Source organism: Quercus lobata, chromosome 3 (assembly GCF_001633185.2).
Source record: "Quercus lobata isolate SW786 chromosome 3, ValleyOak3.0 Primary Assembly, whole genome shotgun sequence".
NCBI classification, from domain to species: Eukaryota; Viridiplantae; Streptophyta; class Magnoliopsida; order Fagales; family Fagaceae; genus Quercus; species Quercus lobata.
In genome coordinates, this window is record NC_044906.1 from 897,997 (window position 1) to 920,338 (window position 22,342).

Consider the following 22,342-nt stretch of genomic DNA (forward strand, 5'->3'; position numbering starts at 1 on the left):
GTGGAGGTGGATTTTATTGTTGTAGATGTTTATTCTCCATATACGGCCATCCTGGGTAGACCTTGGCTTCACACACTTAAAGTGGTTTCGTCCACCCTGCATCAGAAAGTGAAGTACCCATCCGGAGACCAAGTCCTGGAGATAGTGGGGAACCAATCGGTCGATCGGCGATGCCAAGTAGCGGCCATTTGGCATCGGCCAGAGGCAGAAACCTCGGCTACTGCCGATAATGATTCATAGCAATTAAAGCCCCCAGCGTCGGGTATAGACGTGTTAACCAATGGGGTAGAGTGTGAAGATCTGGAAAAAGTGATCGTCACAAATGATCCAGAAAAATTTTTCCGGGTAGGGGCTAAGCTGCCCCTGCAAGAGAAAGCGAGTTTGCTAGAGTTCCTCCGGGCCAACGTGGACGTTTTTGCATGGGACCCGTATGAAGCCCCAAGAGTAGACCCAAGTTTCATTTGTCACCGGCTCAATGTGAACTCTGCCATTCCCCCTAGGAGACAGATCCCTCGGCGACCGTCAAAGAAGCATGCCGAAGCGGTCAGAAGTGAAGTCATTAAGCTGAAACAGGCTGGGGCTATCAAGGAAGTCTTTTACCCCCAATGGTTGGCCAATACGGTGGTGGTGAAGAAGAAGACGGGGAAATGGCGAGTGTGCGTGGATTTCACGGATCTTAATAAGGCATGCCCCAAGGACCCGTTTCCTATGCCGAAGATTGACCAGCTGGTGGATGCAACTGTGGGCCACCCTAGGATGAGTTTCTTGGATGCCTTTCAGGGGTATCATCAGATTCCGTTAGCCACCAATGATCAAGAAAAGACCGCTTTCGTGACCCCGGTTGGGAACTACCATTACAAGGTGATGCCCTTCGGTCTCAAGAACGCTGGGTCAACCTATCAACGCATGATGACTAAAATGTTTGAGCCACAGCTGGGCAGAAGCATTGAAGTTTACATTGATGACATGGTGGTGAAAAGCAAGGTAGTGACTGAACATGTGAAGGACCTCACTAATATCTTCGGGATATTGAGAGAGCATAGGTTGCACCTAAACGCCTCGAAGTGTTCCTTTGGTGTAGGCTCCGGGAAATTCTTGGGGTACATGGTGACCCATAGGGGAATTGAGGTGAACCCAGATTAGATTAGGGCCATTAACGATTTACAAGCGCCTCGAAATCCAAAGGAGGTGCAGAGGTTGACGGGGATGACTGCCGCTTTGAACCGGTTTATCTCCAGGTCGGCTGAGAGGTGTCGTCCTTTTTTCCGTCTGTTACATAAATGGAAGGGATTCGAATGGACCGAGGAGTGCGCCGAGGCGTTCCAGCGGCTGAAGGACTATTTATCTAAACCACCTATCATGTCTAGCCCTGAAGTGGATGAGGTGTTGTATGCCTATCTGGCGGTAGCTCCTCACGCCGTCAGTTTTGTCTTGATGCGAGAAGACAAGGGTGTTCAGAAGCCTGTTTATTATGTGAGTAGATCCCTCCATGAAGCCGAGGTGAGATATCTGTCGTTAGAGAAGGCCATACTGGCAGTCGTCCATGCAACACGTAAACTTCCGCATTATTTTCAAGCTCACACTGTAGTTGTCTTGACCCAATTACCCCTCAAATCCATAATTAGAAGTGCTGATTATACCGGCAGAATAGCCAAGTGGGGAACGATTCTGGGTGCTTTTGACATCAAATACATGCCTCGCACCTCTGTGAAGGGTCAAGTTCTTGCCGACCTGGTAGCTGAATTCGCTGAGTGCCCTGAGGAGATTAGTAGGAATCGAGATCACATGGATGAGAAAGCGGTTGGCACAATATCCGCGTCAGGATGGCCGGAGTGGAAGGTATACGTGGATGGGGCTGACAACCAACGGGGAGCTGGACTGGGATTGGTTTTGATATCCCCCGAAGAGGTCATCATAGAGAAGTCATTAAGGCTAGGGTTCTCAGCTACTAACAATGAATCAGAGTACGAAACTTTGATAATGGGAATGAGCATGGTCCGTAAAATGGGTGGAAAGGCGGTGAAGATGCTCTCGGACTCAAGGCTGGTTGTCGGCCAAGTAACCGGAGAGTTAGAGGCCAGAGACCCAAGGATGCAAGGATACCTGGACCGAGTAAGGCGAATGCGAGCTGAGTTTGAATCTTTTGACGTACTACATATTCCACGAGGGGAGAATACCCATGCTGATTCTTTGGCGACCCTCGCCACTTCCTCAGTACAAAATCTCCCTCGGGTAATTGTCGTCGAAGACTTGTGTACTCCCACCTCACCAGAAAAGGAGGTTCGCCAAATCCGTCAAGTTGGTCCATCACCAAACTGGATGGACCTTATATTAAAATTTCTCGAAAATGACACATTGCCCGAGGATAAGGTGGAAGCCGAGAAAATACGAAGAAGAGCACCTCGGTACTGGTTATCCGAGGATAAGAAGCTGTACAGACGGTCTTTCTCTGGACCATATTTGCTCGGTGTGCCTCCTGAGACAGCGGAATCAATCCTAGAAGAGTTACATGAGGGCATTTGTGGGAGCCATACCGGAGGGAGGTCTCTATCATACCGAGCACTCACGCAGGGTTATTGGTGGCCAAATATGCATAGAGAGGCGCAGGAGTATGTTAAGAAATGTGACCAGTGTCAAAGATACGCACCGAATATTCACCAGCCAGGAGGAGTCCTTAACCCTCTTTCAAGCCCTTGGCCTTTTGCGCAATGGGGACTGGACATTGTCGGCCCTTTTCCAAAAGCTATAGGAAACAAGAGGTACTTGCTCGTCGGCACGGACTACTTCACTAAATGGGTTGAAGTTGAACCCCTGGCGAACATCCGGGACGTGGATGTGAAGAAGTTTGTCTGGAAGAATATTGTTACGCGATTTGGTATTCCACGAGCTCTTGTTTCGGACAATGGGCTCCAGTTCGATAGCAATGCCTTCAAGGAATACTGTTCAGAGCTGGGAATAAGAAACAGGTATTCCACTCCAGCTTATCTGCAAGGCGGCTGAAGCTGTTAACAAGGTCATTGTCAATGGGCTCAAAAAGAGACTAGATGATGCGAAAGGAAAGTGGGTGGAAGAGCTACCGCATGTGCTTTGGACGTATCGGACAACACCCCGACGTTCGACGGGAGAAACTCCTTTCTCTATGACCTATGGGGCCGAGGCCGTTATTCCCCTAGAAACAGGATTCCCAACGTTGAGGACCAATGCATTTTCTTCTAGCAATAATGATACAATGTTGAAGCACAATCTAGATCTGATTGAAGAACGAAGGGAGAGCGCAATGGTTCGGCTAGCTTACTACCAGCACAAACTCAAGCGAAGCTACGATAGCAACGTAAGGATGAGGCCGTTAGCCATAGGAGATCTAGTGCTGAGAAAGGTCTTGGGGGCCACTAAGAATTCAAATTGGGGAAAACTGGGACCCAACTGGGAGGGACCATACCGGATTACTTCTGTAGCAGGAATAGGGGCTTACTATCTAGAAGACCTAGATGAAAAACCTGTACTCCATCCTTGGAATGTAAATAATCTCAGAAGGTATTATTACTAATAAATCAGTTTCAATTCAGATATCTTCTTTTAAATTTACGTCGAATATGCATCCTATAAATTTCGCATCCTGTCATATCATACTGAATTGTTGAACAGAAACTGAGTTATGCCCGGTCCACGGATCGCAAACTCAGTGGAAATTAACATCCTATCAAATTGAATTGTTGAACAGAAATTAAGTTATGCTAGGTCCATGGATCGCAAACTTAGTGGAAATCAACATCCTATCATTCATACTGAATTGTTAAACAGAAACTGAGTTATGCTAGGTCCACGGATCGCAAACTTAGTGGAAATTAACATCCTATCATTCATACTGAATTGTTAAACAGAAGCTAAGTTACGCCAGGTCCTTGGATCGCAAGCTTAGTGGAAATTAACATCCTACCATTCATAATAAATTGTTAAACAGAAATTAGATCATGCCAGGTCCTCATACCATAAACTCGATAAAAATTGGCCTGCTAAGTGGTTTATCGAGTTATTAAACGGTAAACAGAGCGGTGATGAGTTTTCTAAATCATAAACTTGGTGGAAATAATGCCTTATGGACCTTTATAAAGAAGTCAGAAAGAGAAAGCTTCGAATGCAAGGATGGCGTATAGTGAAAAAGGGTGATTGAGATGGACCCCTTGAAAATTACGGCAACAAAGTAAGTGCGGGTGAAGATAATTTAGAGTCATCAGAATGAAAAAAAACTAAATGAGAAAGTACTCCATTACATTTCTAGTTAAAATTACAAAATAATTTCTATATTTTTCTGCTAATTGGTAATGCCCCCAGTTGATTGGACGGTGGAGTCCAATTCTTGTTGAAAATCGTGTGAGGTTGTCTCTGATTTGGAAGCAGTAATGGGTTTATTGGGAGAATTGCGAGACGGAACCTCCTCGTTAGGGGGATTAATAGCTGGGGAAGGGGTATCAGCCTGGTATGACTGAGGAGCCGAGGAGCGTATCGCTTCGGGATAATACACGTTGTCTGGCTTGCGTAGTTCAGATGAGGCTTCAACCCCAGCGCGGTTAAGAGCCTCATTCCAGGTTCTCGCGCAGAAGATGCGGCACACTTCTGGAACTTCGGCTCTTAGGGCTTTCTCAGTTTCAGCTATTCCAAGTTCGTAGCCCTTCTGCTCGGCTTGTTCTTTGAGTTTTTCAGCTTGCTCCCTTAGCTTCTGAGTCTTTTCTAGATGCTTCTTAAGAACAAGAACTTGCTCCTGAGTCTTTTTCAGCTCGGCGTTCGCTTCATGCAGAAGCTTGGTTTGTTCCTCGGCCTGCTTCTGGTAACCTTCTGATGCCAGTTCAGCACTCTTGCGAGCTTCTTCTTCGACCTGTAGTTTTTTCCTTGCGACGGTTAAATCCTGTTCGGACCTGGACAAGGTTTGTACAGCCGATGCCCTTCTTTTCCTTTCACCGTCAAGTTAGGTGGAGCAAGCGTTGAGCATCTCATCGAGCTTGAAAGTATTTTGGATGATCTATAAGAAACGAGGTGGGAATTAGCGTTCTAGTTAATGGGAAACGCGCATTAGTAAGCCACAGTCGCACAATGAAACAGTGTAAAAAAATAGTTTCTCACCATGCCCAAGTATCGTTTATTGTCAAGGATGAGTTGGTTCTTCCTCACGTTCTTTATCTCAGCCATATCCTTTGGGAGCAATAAGGCCTCCTCTATGGCCGAGGCTACGTGACACCCAATGCCGCCATTGAAGTCCCTTATAGAGGCATCGTTTCGCAGGGGCTCCCCACCGAGCATAGGAGCTGGCAGCCACGCCGGTGAGTCGGGATGTGGGGAATCAGGTTTCTCTTGACCCCGTGTAGCGGGGTGCCTAGTTTTCTGCTGCTTTACAGCTCGTTGGGCACCCTCCTCTTGAGTGGGGCGAGATCTACTTGCATCTGCCGCCTCCTTACTCTTCCGTTCTTTGTGCTTTTCTTGCTCGGCAGCATTAATTGGCACTGGTTGCGGAGGTGATTGGGGAGGGTGTCGAGGAACTGTAGGATGAGACCTGGCTGGAAGAGATGAAACCAGGGATGGTATTGTCTGGGCAGGTGCAGCCTTTCCCTGTTGACCTTCCATTAGCTCCATCAAACTTTTCTGGGGTTTTCTGTGTGCCCCCATCTCGTCAGAACTTTCCTCGGGACTTGTGGGCTGATCGAGAACTTCTAAGTCATCTGTGGATTCAGACACTGTTACAACGGTTTCCTTATTTTTTCCCTTTTTCCCTTTTCTATTGGTTCCTTTCTTTTTGAGGGAAGATAAGGGTAAAGAGGGCCCAGCCGAGATGCTGGCCACCAAAAGAGGCTTTGTGAGAGGTGTGTGTTTGGGAAGTGGAATACCCTCTGGAACGACGAACCCTTCGTAAGCAACACTGATACGGCGAAGCCGAGGGTCGCGTGCCCTAATCACGTACTTCGGCGCCTGAAAGCCGAAAGAAAGGGGGGTGTAGCCAAGGATTAAATGTGCTGCCCGTAATTGACCATCAGCCTCGTTCACGTATATTTCGGCTCCCAATAATCTGTCTAGGCTCGCTTTATTGACTAATCTGAGATTGGGCTTCGTGTAGCGTTTGTCTGCAAAACAGTTAATTTCAAAGTTAAAATTGTGAGGCCCGAGAATAATAAAAGTTAGTAAAATGTGTTCATGAGTTAAATGGCGTAGGTTTGCAATTTTGCACCCACCTGGTGTTCCTTCTACTGTCGGGCAAGGTAGACCATCGTGCCATTTCCCAGAAAAAATAAGGAAATCCTCTTTTAAATGCTTATTTGAAGTAGGGAGGCATTGAATTAGCCTTATCGCAGGATATCTCGACTTGAGATAATAATCCTGGTCAGCTAAGCGGTGAAGGCTATACACCCAATTCACATCGTGATGGGATACGTTTAAATCCATTCACTGATTCAAAGCGTCTATACTACCCAGAATCCTAAACATATTGGGAGCGCATTGGGTGGGGGATAACCTAAAGAAACTAAGATAACCCCTAGTGATACTGCCCATGGGGATGGTCATCCCACTTTCGATAAAGGCGATCATGGGGATAACCACTTCCCCAATTTGCCTGGCGTCAACCCACTCCCCTTGGGCTGCATACCTCATCCCTACCGTTGGTGGGATATTGTACTTAGAGTGAAAGTCTCTAATACCCTCCTCGGAGTCAACGAGACGCCGAAAGGGATTCCGCTGTTTCCCCATCTTTCTAGAGAGGCTTAGTAGAAAAGAAACTTTTTGGCGATTGAATAACAATAGCAAAAGCTTTAAGAGGACTTACAGGTTCAAAGGAAGGACCTCGGACAACGTGTGATTATTTGTGGTCGCCAGGAGAACAGAGAAGACTGGAAGAAGGCAGATTCAGTTTTATGAGCTCTGGAACTGCATAATTATCAGGGATAAGGTACAGGTTCAATTTGGGAGCACCTTTATAGTCATGTGAAGGTTGTGAGCGGTAAAATTCCCGCTCACAAAATAAGAGAAACCCCCTACCGTTTGATTTGGATCTCGCCGTTGAACGTGGGAGACAAGGGAGTTGTCAGAATTTAATGCTACCAAAACCGGGGTGCTGAAGCGTCAGGGGCATGCCCCGAAACGCGCACAGATGCAGGCTTATGACGTCAAAATCCACCTTTTCTCCTGAAGAGTCGAAAAGTAGGATTTTGAGGGGCTATTGTGGGGATCGTTCGATTAATGGGCCCCTAGGGTTCAAAATGGGGTCAGGACTGTTGGGCCAGTGGCCCATCAGAGATCGTATATCCGTCCGAGGATACCCTGGTCCTCGGCATAACTCGTCCGAGGACGACCGTTTCCGAGGACGATCAAGACGTGGGCTCATTACGATCAGAGCTCCGAATTCGGTCATCTCAAAGGGTAGAGTAGCCGACTAAAAGTGAAAGAGATAAGGCAAACAAATATCTGAAGCTACAGCTACCTCCGCATTAATGACCTCTCAACCAACTCTCTGGCCGCATTAATGTGGAGGTGATACCTGAACAGTGGGAAGGCAGCCTTACAGCTGCCCATAGGAAGTTCCAGGAGGTGCCAGATGGGACAGAAAGAAATCCTCCGAACCCAACCTACACGTGTGCGGCAAGGATGAAGCGCAAAGGGAAGTATATAAACTAAAAGAAGAACCTGAAACGGGGATCGGGAAAAAAGAGGAAAAGAGGAGGACGAAGAAATAGAGAGAAAGAAGAGAGAAGAAAGTAAGAAGGGAAAGTGGTATTATTCACCGAAGAAAAATATTTGTGAGACCGACCCTGTACCTGAAACTGGTTTAAGGGAAATCTTGGAGGGAAATGCTATAGTTAACCTAGTTCTTTACACCCACGCTCTAAAAATTGTATTGTCTGGGCCTTTTACGTGTGAACCCAATACTGTTAGGTTCGTCACCAAATCGTGTCCTTACAATTACAATAAAGATATCGTTGCAATAACTTGATCCAAATTATTTTGGTAAATTATTTGCAATAAAATTTGTGAAGGCTGGTACTAAGTTCTTATGATTAAAAACACATGATATTGTGCATGACTATGTTCTTGTAATGGCTGCTCTAACACAAGTTATTCCTCTACCCACTTCTGTGGAGATAGTGGAAGTGTTGGCAGCAAGAAGGGCTGTGATCTTCGCCTTAGAACTTGGATTTGATCAGGTCATCCTTGAGGGCGACTCAGCAATTGCAATCCAAGCTATGAATTCTGATGACTACTCGGCAGCTCCCTTTGGGCATATAATTACTGATATTAAGTCCTTTTCTCCCAGCTTTAGGTCCTTGGTCTTCTGCCATACTCGTAGATTGGGAAACAAAGTAGCCCATAGACTTGCTAGGGAAGCTTGTAATTTCTCTTCTCCTTTTTGTACTTGGATAGAAGAAGTACCTGTAAGCTCCTATGCAGAATACTCTGCAGAAATTATTAATACATAGCCCTCCCCTGCTTTGCTGGGAAGGTTTTTCTCCAAAAATAAAAAATAAAAAATATGCACTCAAGAAAGATATGTCCACCTGCATTACTGACTCTCTCTAGTCATGTATGCACAACAATAAACTTGACAAAGCTTCAAAAAAATCATTAAATCACAAAAAAAAAAAAAGAATAAATTTGGTAGGAAAATGTTATAGAGTTACAAATTTTTTGACAACATTAATTTAGAATATTTACTTGGATAAAAATGCTACAATATATCACAATAATTTAATATAACAAATTTTAAGTGCAATAATATCAGTGGTATGTTCGATTAAAACCAGTAAATCAGTAACAATTTATTATCAAAGATTTCTCTTCCTCCCCTCCTTAACTTCGACAATTAGAGTTATTAACGGTATAAAAACTAAATTAACGTTAACTTTGGTACTAGCTAGGTTAAATTGTTGTTAGTTTTAAATGACGTGTCAAATGCTAAACGTTCAGAAATTCTGATTTTATGAGTATTTCCGATTGCTCTCTCTTCAGTCTTCTTCACCTTCGCAGAAGTTGCAAAAGTAGTAAGCAGAATCGGGAAGCTACTGCGAGGTGAGTGTTTGTTGATTGTTTCTTTGTGTCCTAACAAGTTACTATGAGAGACTTTGGTATTGGGAGTTATAAATTTTGTGGTTTTACTATAACTTGTTCAATTTTTGTTAGGCTGTAAGTTGTATGCAATGTGTTTGAAGAAATGACTATGAGAAACTTTGGTAGTGAAAATTTATAGTTGTAGCCTTTTTTTTTCTTTAGTAGAAGCATAGGGTATGATTTTTGTACCAGGAACAAAGCCCTGTGAAAACAAAAGGAAGAAGATTTTTTTTTTTTAATTCAATGAAAAGAATGGAATCTTGTCCTCATATCAAACATTTTGTTCTGAAGCATTCACACTCTTCCTCACTCAACTTATGCACCTTCAACCCTAGAATGAGTAAAAGGAATGCAAACCAGCATCTACAGATGCAACCCAACAAAACTCAACCCAAATCATAAACCAGTCAAAGCTCCAACACCTTGCACCACCACCAGTCCACCAGCAACAAATTAACTACCGCTAATCTATGTGGATTGGACCTTGAGAGAGAGAGAGAGAGTGCAATACTGCAATTGAATAAACAGCTGATTTTTTTTTTTTTAACAATAGCAATTAATTGTACCCTCAACAATAATAATGAGGTAATGTTCAAAGTTCATACGCTACTTCTCTATGCTAGTTTGAGGAGGTTGATGCACTGCAGATTTGTGTGGGTTTATCTATTTTCTTCCCCAAATGCTAGTTTAACTGGCATGATGGGAATGCACTAGTTTGTGAAATCAATCATAGTAAAAATAATTAAAAATAAAATAAAATAAAAAACCCGACCCACTGAATTTTCTGCCGCTTCTCTCTCTCTCTCTCTTTGTGCACCGTCAAACCCCCATAGCCATCATTCTCAAGCTCAACTTCTCAACTACATTGGTTGATGGAACTGCCATCACTTTAAGCTCGTTCTACTTCCAGGTGCTAATCTGCCTCTATCTCTTTCTCATTTGTTTCCTTTGTTTGGTTGCTCAGAAACCACAGGAAAATCAATAAGAAAAGCTTCCAAACTTTGCTTATGGTGGTAATTTTAAAGGGTTTACATTCTCTTTGTTATTAATAATGGTGTGCCAATTGAAGTGCCTTGAATTTGAAAGAGTTTTATGCGTTATTTTTTTAAGTCCGATTCCATCTGTGGCTTTTTTCAATTCCAAGCATTCAAGGTCTGAAAACTCACTGGAAGCTTAGACTGCTGATAGGCATTGTGATGTCCATTGGGCCCCTTTCTTTTAGGGAAGCTTCTACAAGTTGAAATGCTAGTTTGTAGAAGGGTTTTTTTTTTACCATGAATTATATTAAGGTGACTTTTGCCATTATAGAAACTTTATAGCTTAATGTTATGTGTAACAAACATCAATGTGTGTTTTTAATAAGTCAATTTCAGTTTATGTTATAATTGGTTTGATAAAATTTCCATTTTGACACTACAAAATGTGATTTCAATGCAGTCTGCTTCAGCAAATCGTGAACAAGATCAGTCTCTCTCAATGATAGTGAAACGAATAGCACCCACTAAACCCATCATAAACCTCATCTATCATCACCACCACCACCACCTTCATCTATTAGGCACCAACCATACTCACACACCACAACCTTCCAAGCCCATTACCACCATTTTGCCACCTAACCCGGATCACCTACTCCGAGTCTGCACCATCCTCTACCAGCAACAAGACTCACCAGACCCAAGACTTCACTCCAAGCTCCACGCTTGCCAGTCACAAATCAACCAAGACAACCACCTCACCCTTGAGTTCTTCCTCCAAGTCTGCAACAAGTTCCCTTACTCATGGCGACCTGTCTACCGCTTCTTTCAATACACAGAAGCCAATTCACATTCACATTTCACTCACACCTCTGTCTCCTTCAACAAGTTGCTTGACGTGATTGGCAAATCACGCAACATTGAGCTTTTCTGGGAGCTTCTCCATGAGATGGGACGACGTCGTCTTGTCAATGAGAAGACTTTTAGGATTGCTCTCAACACCTTGGCAGCAGCGAGGGAGTTGAAAAGGTGTGTGGAATTTTTTCACTCTATGAATGCATGTGGGTATGAGTATAGCTTGGAGACTTTGAATAAGGTGGTTGAGACTTTGTGTGGGAATGGACTTGTTGAGGAGGCCAAGTTTGTTGTGTCCAAGTTGAAAGAATGGATAAAGCCAAGTGGGGTTACTTATAAGTGTTTGATACAGGGTTTTTGTGATGTGGGTGATTTGGTTGAGGCTTCAAAGGTTTGGAATTTGATGGTGGATGAGGGGTTCCAGCCTGATATTGATGCGGTTGAGAAAATGATGGAATCCCTCTTCAAGATTAATAGGTATGATGAGGCATTGAAGTTATTTCAGATGATGAGGACAAAGAGAATTGATGATTTGGGTCTTTCAACTTATAGGCTTGTGATTGAGTGGATGTGCAAAAGGGGTAAGATTGCACAAGCGTACATGTTGTTTGAAGAAATGCGTGAGAGAGGGGCTCAGGCTGATAATCTAACATTGGGATCGCTTATATATGGGCTTTTGGCGAGAGGGAGAGTTAGAGAGGCTTATAGGATTGTGGAAGGGATTGAGAAACCGGATATCAATGTGTACCATGGGTTGATAAAAGGACTTTTGAAGTTAAGAAGGGCAAGTGAAGCAACACAAGTGTTTAGAGAGATGATAAAGAGAGGGTGTGAGCCGACAATGCATACCTACATAATGTTATTGCAAGGGCATCTAGGGAAGAGAGGGAGGAAGGGAACTGACCCACTTGTGAATTTTGAAACTATTTTTGTTGGTGGTTTGGTTAAGGCGGGAAAGTCTTTAGAAGCCACAAAGTATGTGGAGAGGAGTTTAAGGAAAGGGCTTGAGGTTCCCAGATTTGATTACAATAAGTTTTTGAAGTATTATTCAAATGAGGAGGGTGTTGTTATGTTTGAGGATGTGGCAAAGAAATTGAGAGAGGTAGGGTCAGTTGATTTGGCAGATATATTTGAGAGGTATGGGCAGAGAATGGCTACGAGAGACAGAAGAAGAAACAGAGCAGTGGGACTTTGAGAACTGATTTAATGAAGAATTTGTAGATAATAATTTGCTCCCAGGAGGTTATATGACAAACAAGAAAGGAAGTTGATGGATTGAAAATTAATTAATCAGGAACATTTCTCTCTCTGCTTCCAGGTCCCCAAAATTTTCTCCCTTTGATTGTACTATTTTGAGGCGCAAAGGATGTGATCTTACAAATATATTAAGTGTAAGAGATGATCACTGTAGTAGAAGATTTGGTAATCCCTAATTGCTGAGCTAAAGCTTACTTATATTCTATGCATGCACACATATTGATGACTTTTAAACTCAAAATCATTTACTTGGAGCAAATTGCTATTGCCTTCCTAGGAGCATAAGGGTGTGCTTTGTACTGCTCCTGAGATATTAGAGTTGGTTGGTAGTGCAGTTGCAAGACCATCTTGCATATTGATGAGCAGGATGGGGAGGAAAAAGTAAAGTCTGTTTCGCTGTCAATTTTCATCCAACTCATGGCAAATAGATGATAATGGAAGTGATATCCAATATGAAAAAGTTGTCTGCAAATGGAAGGTCAGGTTAGTTGCAAAATTTCACTTTTTTATGATTTCCTTTGTTATGTTTGTAGTTCTATAATTGCTCTTCAAGACCTTATGCTGTTATCTATAGAATGGTTTCATTGTTATAGTTAGCCTTTGAGAAGATGCTTCTTCCTACTACATATTACCACTATTTAATAAAAACTTCTGTCATGTTCGATTATCACAACATGGATTTGGTCAATGTCAAATACAAAGCTCATATATACAATTATAGATACACTTATACATAATTGCACACCTAATATATATATATATATATATATATATCAAGAGAGAGAGGATTAAGTTATGCCACTGTAAATTGAGCAATTTTGTATATGCAATTTTTCAAACCCATAGTGGATCAGCTACACCCTGTGTGTCCCTTATGTGTTCTAAACTTCCCACCATTAAATTAAGTTGTTGTTACTAGCTCTCCATCCTTCAAAACACTCTGCTTTATGTAAATAAACTTCAATTTTCAACAATTTAGATGTGATGGCATTTGGCCTCTGATCAACCTGTTATTGCGAGCATGACAAGCAGAAGGAGATTTTTTTTCAGGCTCCCGATTTGTTTTTCCTTTCATATATTTGATGATTGATAAGACATCCCCCGTTTGTCAGGTGAGGCAACGGATAAGGTGCTACTGCTGTTGCGGTTGGAAAAGCAATATCCAGCTGATGTTGATGTCATATCAGCAATTTTTGTTTTAAATAAAAATTATGTTAAGCTTAATCTTGGTAAAGTATAATATCTTGGGGCCGATGAATGGATCGAATGCTTGATGACTTCAGACGTTGTATGGCTGGCCTTACTCCCAAGCACTGTGATTGCCAGACTTTTTGTTCCTTGCTCACATTCAAACGGGTTATGACTGGATGTTCTGTTTGCTTTATAGGAAATACATCTTTCCTTTGGCAATCTTGTAGTCAAAGTTGTGGAGTTAATTAAGCCATATCCACTAGTAATTTGAGATACGGACCCAAGTGGGGTTGTTCCAACCAAAAGTTTGGTTATTTTGTACGGTATGAAACTAATTAATGGCACTTAATTGGTCCAACAGACCTGCCAATGAATAAACTTTCTCACATTCAGTTACCTGGTTAGACAATTTGATGAATGGTCAAATTTAATGGGTCTTAGTTCTAGTAGTACTGTCACAGATTTCATTGATTCACTTTCGTTTGCATGTAATACTTGATGTATTTTTTTAGGCTACCTTGTGTGTTCATTTCATGAGGTAGCTCTTTAGTAACAAAATTCTTAACTTGTCAAAAAAAACTTAGTCCCCATTTCAAACAGTGAATAGATGTTACTTTAATATTTCTTACTTTTTTTTTGTTTTTTGTTTTTTTTTTTTTTTGAGTAAACAGTAATACTTATTAGAATACACACGAAAATAATAATACTAGTGTTTTAAACCAGCTTTATAATACATTACATAACCAGAGTATAACTATTTTGTAGTTGTAGATTGGGTTATAAACAGTGGACTCTAGACACATACAACCAATGTAGGATAAACATCCTAATTTTTTATTTTTTTAGTAAACAGTAACACCTAGTAGAACTCACATGAAATAATATTTTCTTACTAAATGACTTTGTGCGATTTTTATCGGCTCTCTCGGTGTGTAAATGACTACATTGGACCCAACTTACAAGGGTAATTGTTAGTTCACACATATTATTGCGCATATCTTACACAATTTATTTTTTGAACTGAAATCGTAACTTATCCCCGTTCAAAAAAAGAAATGTGTGTAATAACACTGCCTAAATTACAAATATATGATGTTTCCGTAGAGATTTTGCCTCAAACATGTAGTAGCTTCACTGTTGTAGGTGCAAGAAAAATATGAGGGATGTATGATTGCCTGAATTACGCTATGCCTCCCTTCGGTACCCTCACTAAATTAACAGTGGAACATAATCATCCTCACGGTTATTGCTTCACTGCTTTTTTTTTTCATCATCTTATTATTCTTATTATCTTAAACTAGCTCATTAAATTAAAGTATATTCTTGATATATGTTTCTAAAAATAGATAAATAAAAATCTTTTATAAAAAATAATTCTCTTTAATTGAAACTATCCTTATTTTCGAAAAATATATATATTTTTTTTTATAAAAATACTCACAATTCGATAAGTGAGATATGAAGCTCTGTTTGTATTCTTGTATTTTCATTAAGAAAGGACAACTGCAAATTTAATCATTAGTAAGTGGTACGAAGTTAGAGTTTTTTATTGCATTTGTCTATGAAAATTAAAGCTTTTCTTTTTATATTTTTCTTATATCGACTTGTTTTTAGACATGTAAAGGGACGTTTTTTATTTAAACTATTTAAATTTTGATTGAATTTTTATATGTTTCATAATTTTTAAAACTATTAGTATATTTTGACAGTGTAATCTTTAATTTATTTAACAAAAAATATGAATTTAAATGTTTAGAGATTATTAATTCTAATCAATATGATGTAAAAATGTGGTCATTGCTAACAAAATGCTTAAACTAAATTGGTGGTTTAGCATAAAGATTTACTTGATATAAAATTAAATAATCTTATAGACGCAATGCATGTATAAGTTATATATAGTAGTAGCAAATTTACGCATTCTATGAGAAAATATAATATAATTATTTTAGAAGAATATAATGTAAAATTTGTAGTTTAATAGTGCCTGTTATTTTAAAGTATTTTCTATTTTTATAAGTTTTATGTAATGAAACATATAATGTATTTTGCATTTAACAACAACAACAACAATAAATAAATAAATATTTATATATATATAATGTAATTTAATAAAAAATATTTAAATCACATAATTATAATATTTTTTTTATATAAATGGAGAAGATGTTATGAAAAAGAAAATTTTTAAATATATTGTAATCAGTTGACTAATTTGAACACATCCAAGATTTTTTTTTTTTTTACTTTTAAATATACACCAACATTCTATGGAACACATTTAACATGTTATATTAAGTTTAAATTATTATATAAGTTTAGAATAATAACATTTTTTTTTCTTTTCAAATATAAATATAATGCCTATATTATTAAAACTTGAATTTTAAAGTAATCTTTTAAATATTTTTCATTTTATTGCTTTTTTAGGGTATGATCTCTAATTTTGAATGCCTATTTTGTTGGTATGTTTTAGCCTAAAACTAAAAAAGTTTGGCAAAATAAGATAAAATTTTATACTTTTCAATCCAGAAATTAAGAAGAAGAAAAAATTTGAGCCCAAAATTGGAAAGAGAAAACTACAAAAAGAACCAATTCAAGGCCTAATTAGTCCAAAATGGATTGAAGTAGACCAGAATGGACTGAAATGGACCAAGTGGATCAAAGTGGACCAAATAGACTAAAATTGACATAATAGACTAAAATGTTTCGCTGATATGGCTTAACAAGATCATAGCAACAATAAATACTAATATTCATGTTTTAAATATTATATAGATAAATAAGATAGGTAGAATCATGTATAATGTGGCCTTCCATATTTGATTTTATAAAATGCATACATGGCTGCAAAAGTAATATGACATTTAATGTAATTGGTGTCCCATCAACAATATAATAAATAATTTGATTATTTACTCTTTTGTTGTATCTAAAAATTGACTCGTCAGCTAAAAACCATGTAGTTCAACTAATTGGCACATCTTAACTAAGAACTATATAATTCAACTAGTTGACATATCTTTGCATTTCTAACAGTAACATTCAGAATTCAAATTCTCCTTCCTCCCTCCATTGTAATTGTTGAATTATAAATTTTTTTTATTATAAAAAAGTCATAATTTGAAAGCATATATAATAAAATTTTTAGTACCCATTATAGTCCGTTTGGAAACAGCTTATTTAGCTGAAATTGAAATTTTTTGGCTAAAAGTACTGTAAATAAAGCTAAAAGGTAGTTGAAATAGTACAACGAGATCCATGAATAGTATCAAAAAGTGCAATGAAACCCGCGAATAATAGTAAAAATAAGCTAAATAATAAAAAAGTAGTTTTTTAAGCTAATACCAAACACAACCTTAATATCAATCTTTTACATAGTAAAATTTATAGAATATAAATCCTTCATCCTACTTTTTGTGTTTTACATTATGTTTTACCAATCACAATTTGTCATTTTATATATATTAATTTTATCTTAAAATACCCAAAGTTTTTTTTTTTTGAGAGAGAGTTTCAACTTATGGCGTCCGCTCCTGATGATAGCTCTATATCATCAGACTAAGACACCAATCAGTTTTTGGTGTAGGCAGGAATTGAACCCCAGGTCTCTTATTCAACCATCAGAAACTTTACCAATTGGGTTAGCTGGAACCCACAAAATACCCAAAGTTAAAAAATAATATATACATATATATATATGATATAATTGGTGGAAATATAAAGTGAAACTTGAAAAATGGGACAGGAAATTTTTAATCAGTCCCCATTAGTGTCTCTGATTCCTATCCCTTAATATAAACTCACAATGTATGATTGCCTCTTCCAACTAGTACTCGAAGGCTCTTTTATAATTTATTTCTTACCAAGCAAATTAGGGAATCCATTGTAACTGGGAGGACTAACAAGTTTATTTGTGGTCGAACTGAGCTAGTCTACAGAGATTTGGCCAGAGCTTAAGCTCAAGTGGTGGGACGACTGAACTCAGTTAAAAAAGTACTGGAGACCCTTTTTTTAGATGAATTATGAATATGAGTGAATTTATTGAAAAACACAGGACAAGCATCAAAGGCTTCGTATATACGGAAAGCATAAGATGACACATCACGAATTTGCCAGTGAGAGATATGAGCAATCATCAAGACATTCAGATTGCCTAAACTGAAACAATAGTTCTTTTTATCTTCAAGCCATATACAAAAATGTTCATTCATGGACAAGCTAAATTTCATTGAGAGGGAAGACAGAATGAAAGTAAAACTGTAAGAGTAATGACTATAATGTAACTTAAAAAAAAAAAAGCAATATCTAAAGATGATAAATAGCTGGTGGTGGGCACTGAGACTGCTTATCTCTACTGTGAGTTTGAGACACTGACCTATCATCATGATAATTAGGGCTCCTAAGTCGATTCCCTGGGTAATAAGAAATTGATCTGTCTGGATGTGAATTAGAAGCAATGCCTACAGCTATTTGGGTTCCAGCTGATCCAATCTGCTCAGTGCTCCCATTTGCAATAATATTTGCCCCATACTGACCAGATGATGAGCTCCATGGGGTGCCAGTTTGGGAGCCCACCATTCCATTGTATCCAACAGACGAGTTTGCATATTGGGGGACGGGACTGGAGTACGGGAAACCATATGGTGCACCTGATAAACTCACACGTGTGGGATCAGGGGAGGAGCGCGCCAAACCATACTGTCCAGCAGATGGGGTTAAGTATTGTAAATCTTGTGCTGTGAATGAGCTTTCTGGCTGACAATGAGTTAGTTGCCTCGAGTGGATCGTACCAACGGAAACATTTGGAATAGCTGCTGCCACAGCCATTCCAGCAGGTGGGTTTAAGTATTCTGCACCTTGACCCACAAAAGAACCTTCTCGCTGAGGATAAGATGGCTGTACTGAGTGGATTGAGAAAGCTGCATTCACAGATGCACGAGATTCATCTGTCTGAGGACGCTTAAATCTGCTCTGCTGATCCCGGCCAGCTTTGTGGTAATTGGCAGTACGTTTATTTGTGTTCTTCTGTTGCACCTGAGCCTTGGATTTAGAAGCTGCTTTCATTGCCTTCCTCTCTTGATTCTGCCTTTTCAGAAGCTCAATGCGATTTACAAGGTTCCTAGGATCATAATGGGATCCAAGATTGTACTTATCAATGCATCGTAACATCGCTTTTAGAACAGCTATTTCTCTATTTGCCATCTCATTCTGTGAGGAATTTAATGAATTGTAGTTTAAGCAAAGCAGCCATTTGATACTAGTTATCGAAAGCAACTGTGATAAAGAAAAGCAAGAGGCAAATATACCTTTTGGTCAGGTTGTATAGAACCATAGTTTCTACTGATACTCCTCCATATTTTCTTCTTGGAATGCTTCAAATGGGCTTTGAGCAGGGGTCCTGGAGGGAACTTGTCATCTAATTCGAATGCATATATAAATCTGATAGCATCGAGTCGCTTATTCTTTGTAAGGAGTTTTTGGATAAAATCTAGGACATGTAAAACACAAATGAAGGAACTTCATCAGGGTTTGGGAAAAGAGGAGTAAAATATGATAACAACAAAATAAGCAATATCCTGACTAAAAATCAAGGCAATAACAGTGACAGATGCAGCAAGAAGAGATTCCACTTGTGGAAGGGAAGAATAGAGGGTAAAAAATGTGAACAATAAAGTAAAATTGTATAACTTACTAAGAAATAAACCCCCTAGCACTGAATACAATACAAAGACAGCAAGAGCACAGTTACCATAAATTCCCTTTGCAGAGTCCTCTTAATAAAAATAATTTACACATAAAGCAATCAAGTGTTACCATGAGGCAGTCAAAACCACAAGGACTACCCTGAGCCCTCATGAATTGGCAAATCTGAATGTATCAAAATCTATGATCCAGAAGTACACTGATTTCCAACCAGGATACATCTCTTTCTTTTTTTCTTTTTTGTGACACCCAGAAACGTTTCTTTTTCTACATTACATGGCACAACATTTCAGAAATTCATACTAGAACAGAGGAAAAGTTCCAGATTCAATTAAAATGCAGTGTAAGTACAGCAGAAAAAATAAAATGCCATAGAGAGCCAAAGAGCTATGGACTACTATATCTAAATCTTAAAGCATCAATAAGGAACATTATACGTCAAAAAAGTAAGAGAACTGTGACTATTTTAAGATGGTTATATAATTCTAGTGGCTGAGCACCATAATCATATAATTAATAAGATTGAAACAGTCTAATTTAATCTTAGAAGTAGACAAGTAATAAAGTTTAAAAAAAAAAATGAATAAAAGTAGATATTGAGTGTAAGACATAAAAAGTCATTCAGCCATGAAAGGTTACATTTTTGGTAATTGACATGGTCATTGCAACAACTTTCAAACATAATCACTTATCAAAAAAACAACTTTCAAACATAATGATTCGAAATGAATATTGAATGGTCAATACCAAGATTTGATGTTACTAATGCTGATAAACAATGCGATAAAATATGGGACTCACTGTCCTAGAAGAAATCCCATAAATGAAGAAGAATTTTTATTTGTCAGAGCATCAAGCATGTTCATATCAAAGCATTCAAACTAACCAAACCAGCTAAAGAGTAAGAACCCCTCAAGCTTTCAGCCATTACATTTTTTGCATTATATAAGAACAACTGACCTTACAAAGTACAGGAAATAGTAGTAACTAGTAACTAGTAACTAGTAAGGCCACTGAGTTACCACTCCAAATAGTGCAATAATAATACCACATTACCACATATATAAATTATAAATAACAAGCATAAAAAATTCGTTGAAACTTACCAAGGGCCCTGTTAGCAAAACCAAGAGCCCGAACCAACTCTGGAGTCTCTTTACGATGCAAACTATATTTCAAAAGCTCCAAAACCTCATCCTCATCAAACTCAGCCACCAATCCAAATGCACCCACAAGCAGCAAAAACCCCAAAACCTCCCAAGAATTCTCAATATCGTCTTCTTTTATATTTCCCTTCAATTCAAAGGCTAGTTTCAGTGCCTCTTCTCTCACTTCTGCTTTAACCACTGGTTTCACTCTCAGCAACTCCTCCAACAAAAGCGCACAACTCCACCTTGAAACACGAATTTCTTTATCTGTATTCCCCTTCTCCAATTCCTGTGAGTGAATCCATTTCACTGCCTCAAACACTAGCTTCCCAGGATCCACATAATCCTTAAGTGCATTATATAAATCGTTGTGCATAGATTCATGCTCTTTCGAATGATCATTCAAATACAACAACACTGCCTTCCAACCTTCATTTATTGGAATCTCATAAGAATTCCCATTGTTTTCAGGCAAAGTTCCCTCAGAATCCGCTTGGTCTTGTTGGTTTGAGAATTGGGTTTCCTCAGATTTTTCTTGGGATTCAAGAGCTGGACTCAATTGGGTTTCTTTGGAATTGACTTGGGATTCATGGGTTGGAATCAAAATGGTTTCTTTAGAATCCAAATGGGTTTTTTGCTGGGATTGGAATTCTTGGAGTTTGGATTGGATTGAATTGTGAATGGAATGGAAGTGGTCCTCTAGGTCCTGCCATTGGAGAGTGAAATTGGCAACAGCAGCAGCATGAGTTTTGAGAAGTTTGAATGATTTGCGAAGGTTGTGTGGTAGTTGTGGAAGTGGAGGAAGGTCTGGAAGTGAGGAGGAAGTGGACGAAGAGGACATGGAGGAAAGTGAGAATTCCTAGACTAGACAACAGGGTTGGTAGGAGAAGAGGGGGATTTGGGTAACGACCTTTGCTTTTTGTGAGTGATCAACTTCACTATACGTGTGCTAAACGGCATGCAGTTTATGGAAATTGCTAGAACCATGGATGTTTTTTTTCCTTTTCTTTCCTCAAACTATCAAGTTAAGGAATTTAAGGATAACAAAAATCCTAATCAGAGGTCAAAAGTTCACCAACAACAAAATGAGGCGTTGGATTGACCATGTGTGTGTTCCAGTTAATATTCCTCTAACTTCTTTTCAAGTAATAACTACAATGTTTTTTTTCTCCAAATTAAGCATTACTACTCTCTCGTCCTTTTATGTTATAAATCTAACAATTTCATGCTTATGATAGGTTGAAGGGAAAAGTCTCTCGACACCAAATAATTCATTAAATTTTGTCATGCCCTCCTTTGTGTTTTTGAGTTGTACTATTAGTCCAATCAAGTGCTTTTTTAATTGCTATGTGAGTAAGATGGGCCAAAATGGCCCTATATCACCTTTTTTTGAAATTTTTAGCAACAAAACACTGTTTCGGAAATAAATGGCAAAGTACCACTTTTTCCAAAACTCGAGTTCCTCAAAAAAATTATGTGGTACTCGAGCTTGGTAAACTCGAGTACCATTTACACAATACTCGAGTATACCAAACTCGAGTACATTTTATAAATAAAATGCAAAAAAAAAAAAATTTACACAGTACTCGAGTTTGGTAAACTCGAGTACTGTGTAAATTTTTTTTTTTTTTTTTGTTTTTTTTTGTTTTTTTGTTTGGGGATATACAAAAAATAAATATAAAGATAAAAATAAGTATTCGAATATACAAAAAATAAACATAAACAAAACAAAACAAAACAAAAAAAAAAAAAAATTTACACTGTACTGTGTAAGCAGATTTGAATATACAGTAAATATGATGTGCAGAGAGAAAATTTTATTAATGTAGAAACAGATTTTATCAAAGCAGAAAAATATATTCGATTATTGTGAAATTCAAACATGAAAAAGCATTCAGATTTGGCGTTTAAATTTAGAAAACACGATTTCACTTGGTGTTTTATGAGAAAACAGTGAACAATTTTTTAAATAGTGAACAGAAAATAATTTATGCAAAAAAGAGAGCGAATAATTTCATAAATAATGCTGAACAAAAAATAATTTTATGCAAAATCGTAGAATTTGTTTATACGGAAAATAGTGAACAATTTTTATGAGAAAACAATGAACAATTTTAATTAATG

At 38.6% G+C, this 22,342-nt stretch overlaps 3 protein-coding genes across 6 annotated transcripts; 1 reads left to right on the forward strand and 2 right to left on the reverse strand.

Moving 5' to 3' along the window:
• Positions 1-4,312: 4,312 nt before the first annotated feature.
• On the reverse strand, positions 4,313-5,658 carry LOC115979724. The gene is made up of 2 exons (XM_031101787.1): positions 5,289-5,658; positions 4,313-4,686 (listed from the first exon to the last, which is right to left on the reverse strand). The coding sequence occupies exons 1-2, from the start codon at positions 5,656-5,658 to the stop codon at positions 4,313-4,315; spliced, it is 744 nt and encodes a 247-aa protein (XP_030957647.1).
• Positions 5,659-8,890: 3,232 nt separating this feature from the next.
• Positions 8,891-13,895, forward strand: LOC115978683 (putative pentatricopeptide repeat-containing protein At1g26500). Of its 4 annotated transcripts, XM_031100526.1 has the most exons (4): positions 8,891-9,045; positions 10,522-12,338; positions 12,451-12,656; positions 13,286-13,895. In XM_031100526.1, the coding sequence occupies exon 2, from the start codon at positions 10,561-10,563 to the stop codon at positions 12,109-12,111; it is 1,551 nt and encodes a 516-aa protein (XP_030956386.1). In that variant the 5' UTR covers positions 8,891-9,045; positions 10,522-10,560; the 3' UTR covers positions 12,112-12,338; positions 12,451-12,656; positions 13,286-13,895. The 4 variants fall into 4 exon arrangements, with proteins under 4 accessions (XP_030956386.1, XP_030956383.1, XP_030956385.1 ...); XM_031100523.1 differs by having other exon boundaries at positions 10,522-12,656; positions 13,286-13,894; XM_031100525.1 differs by having other exon boundaries at positions 10,522-12,651; positions 13,286-13,894.
• Positions 13,896-17,521: 3,626 nt separating this feature from the next.
• Positions 17,522-21,125, reverse strand: LOC115978747 (FRIGIDA-like protein 4a). The gene is made up of 3 exons (XM_031100606.1): positions 20,177-21,125; positions 18,674-18,855; positions 17,522-18,575 (listed from the first exon to the last, which is right to left on the reverse strand). The coding sequence occupies exons 1-3, from the start codon at positions 21,057-21,059 to the stop codon at positions 17,673-17,675; spliced, it is 1,968 nt and encodes a 655-aa protein (XP_030956466.1). The 5' UTR covers positions 21,060-21,125; the 3' UTR covers positions 17,522-17,672.
• Between the last annotated feature and the right edge of the window lie 1,217 nt (positions 21,126-22,342).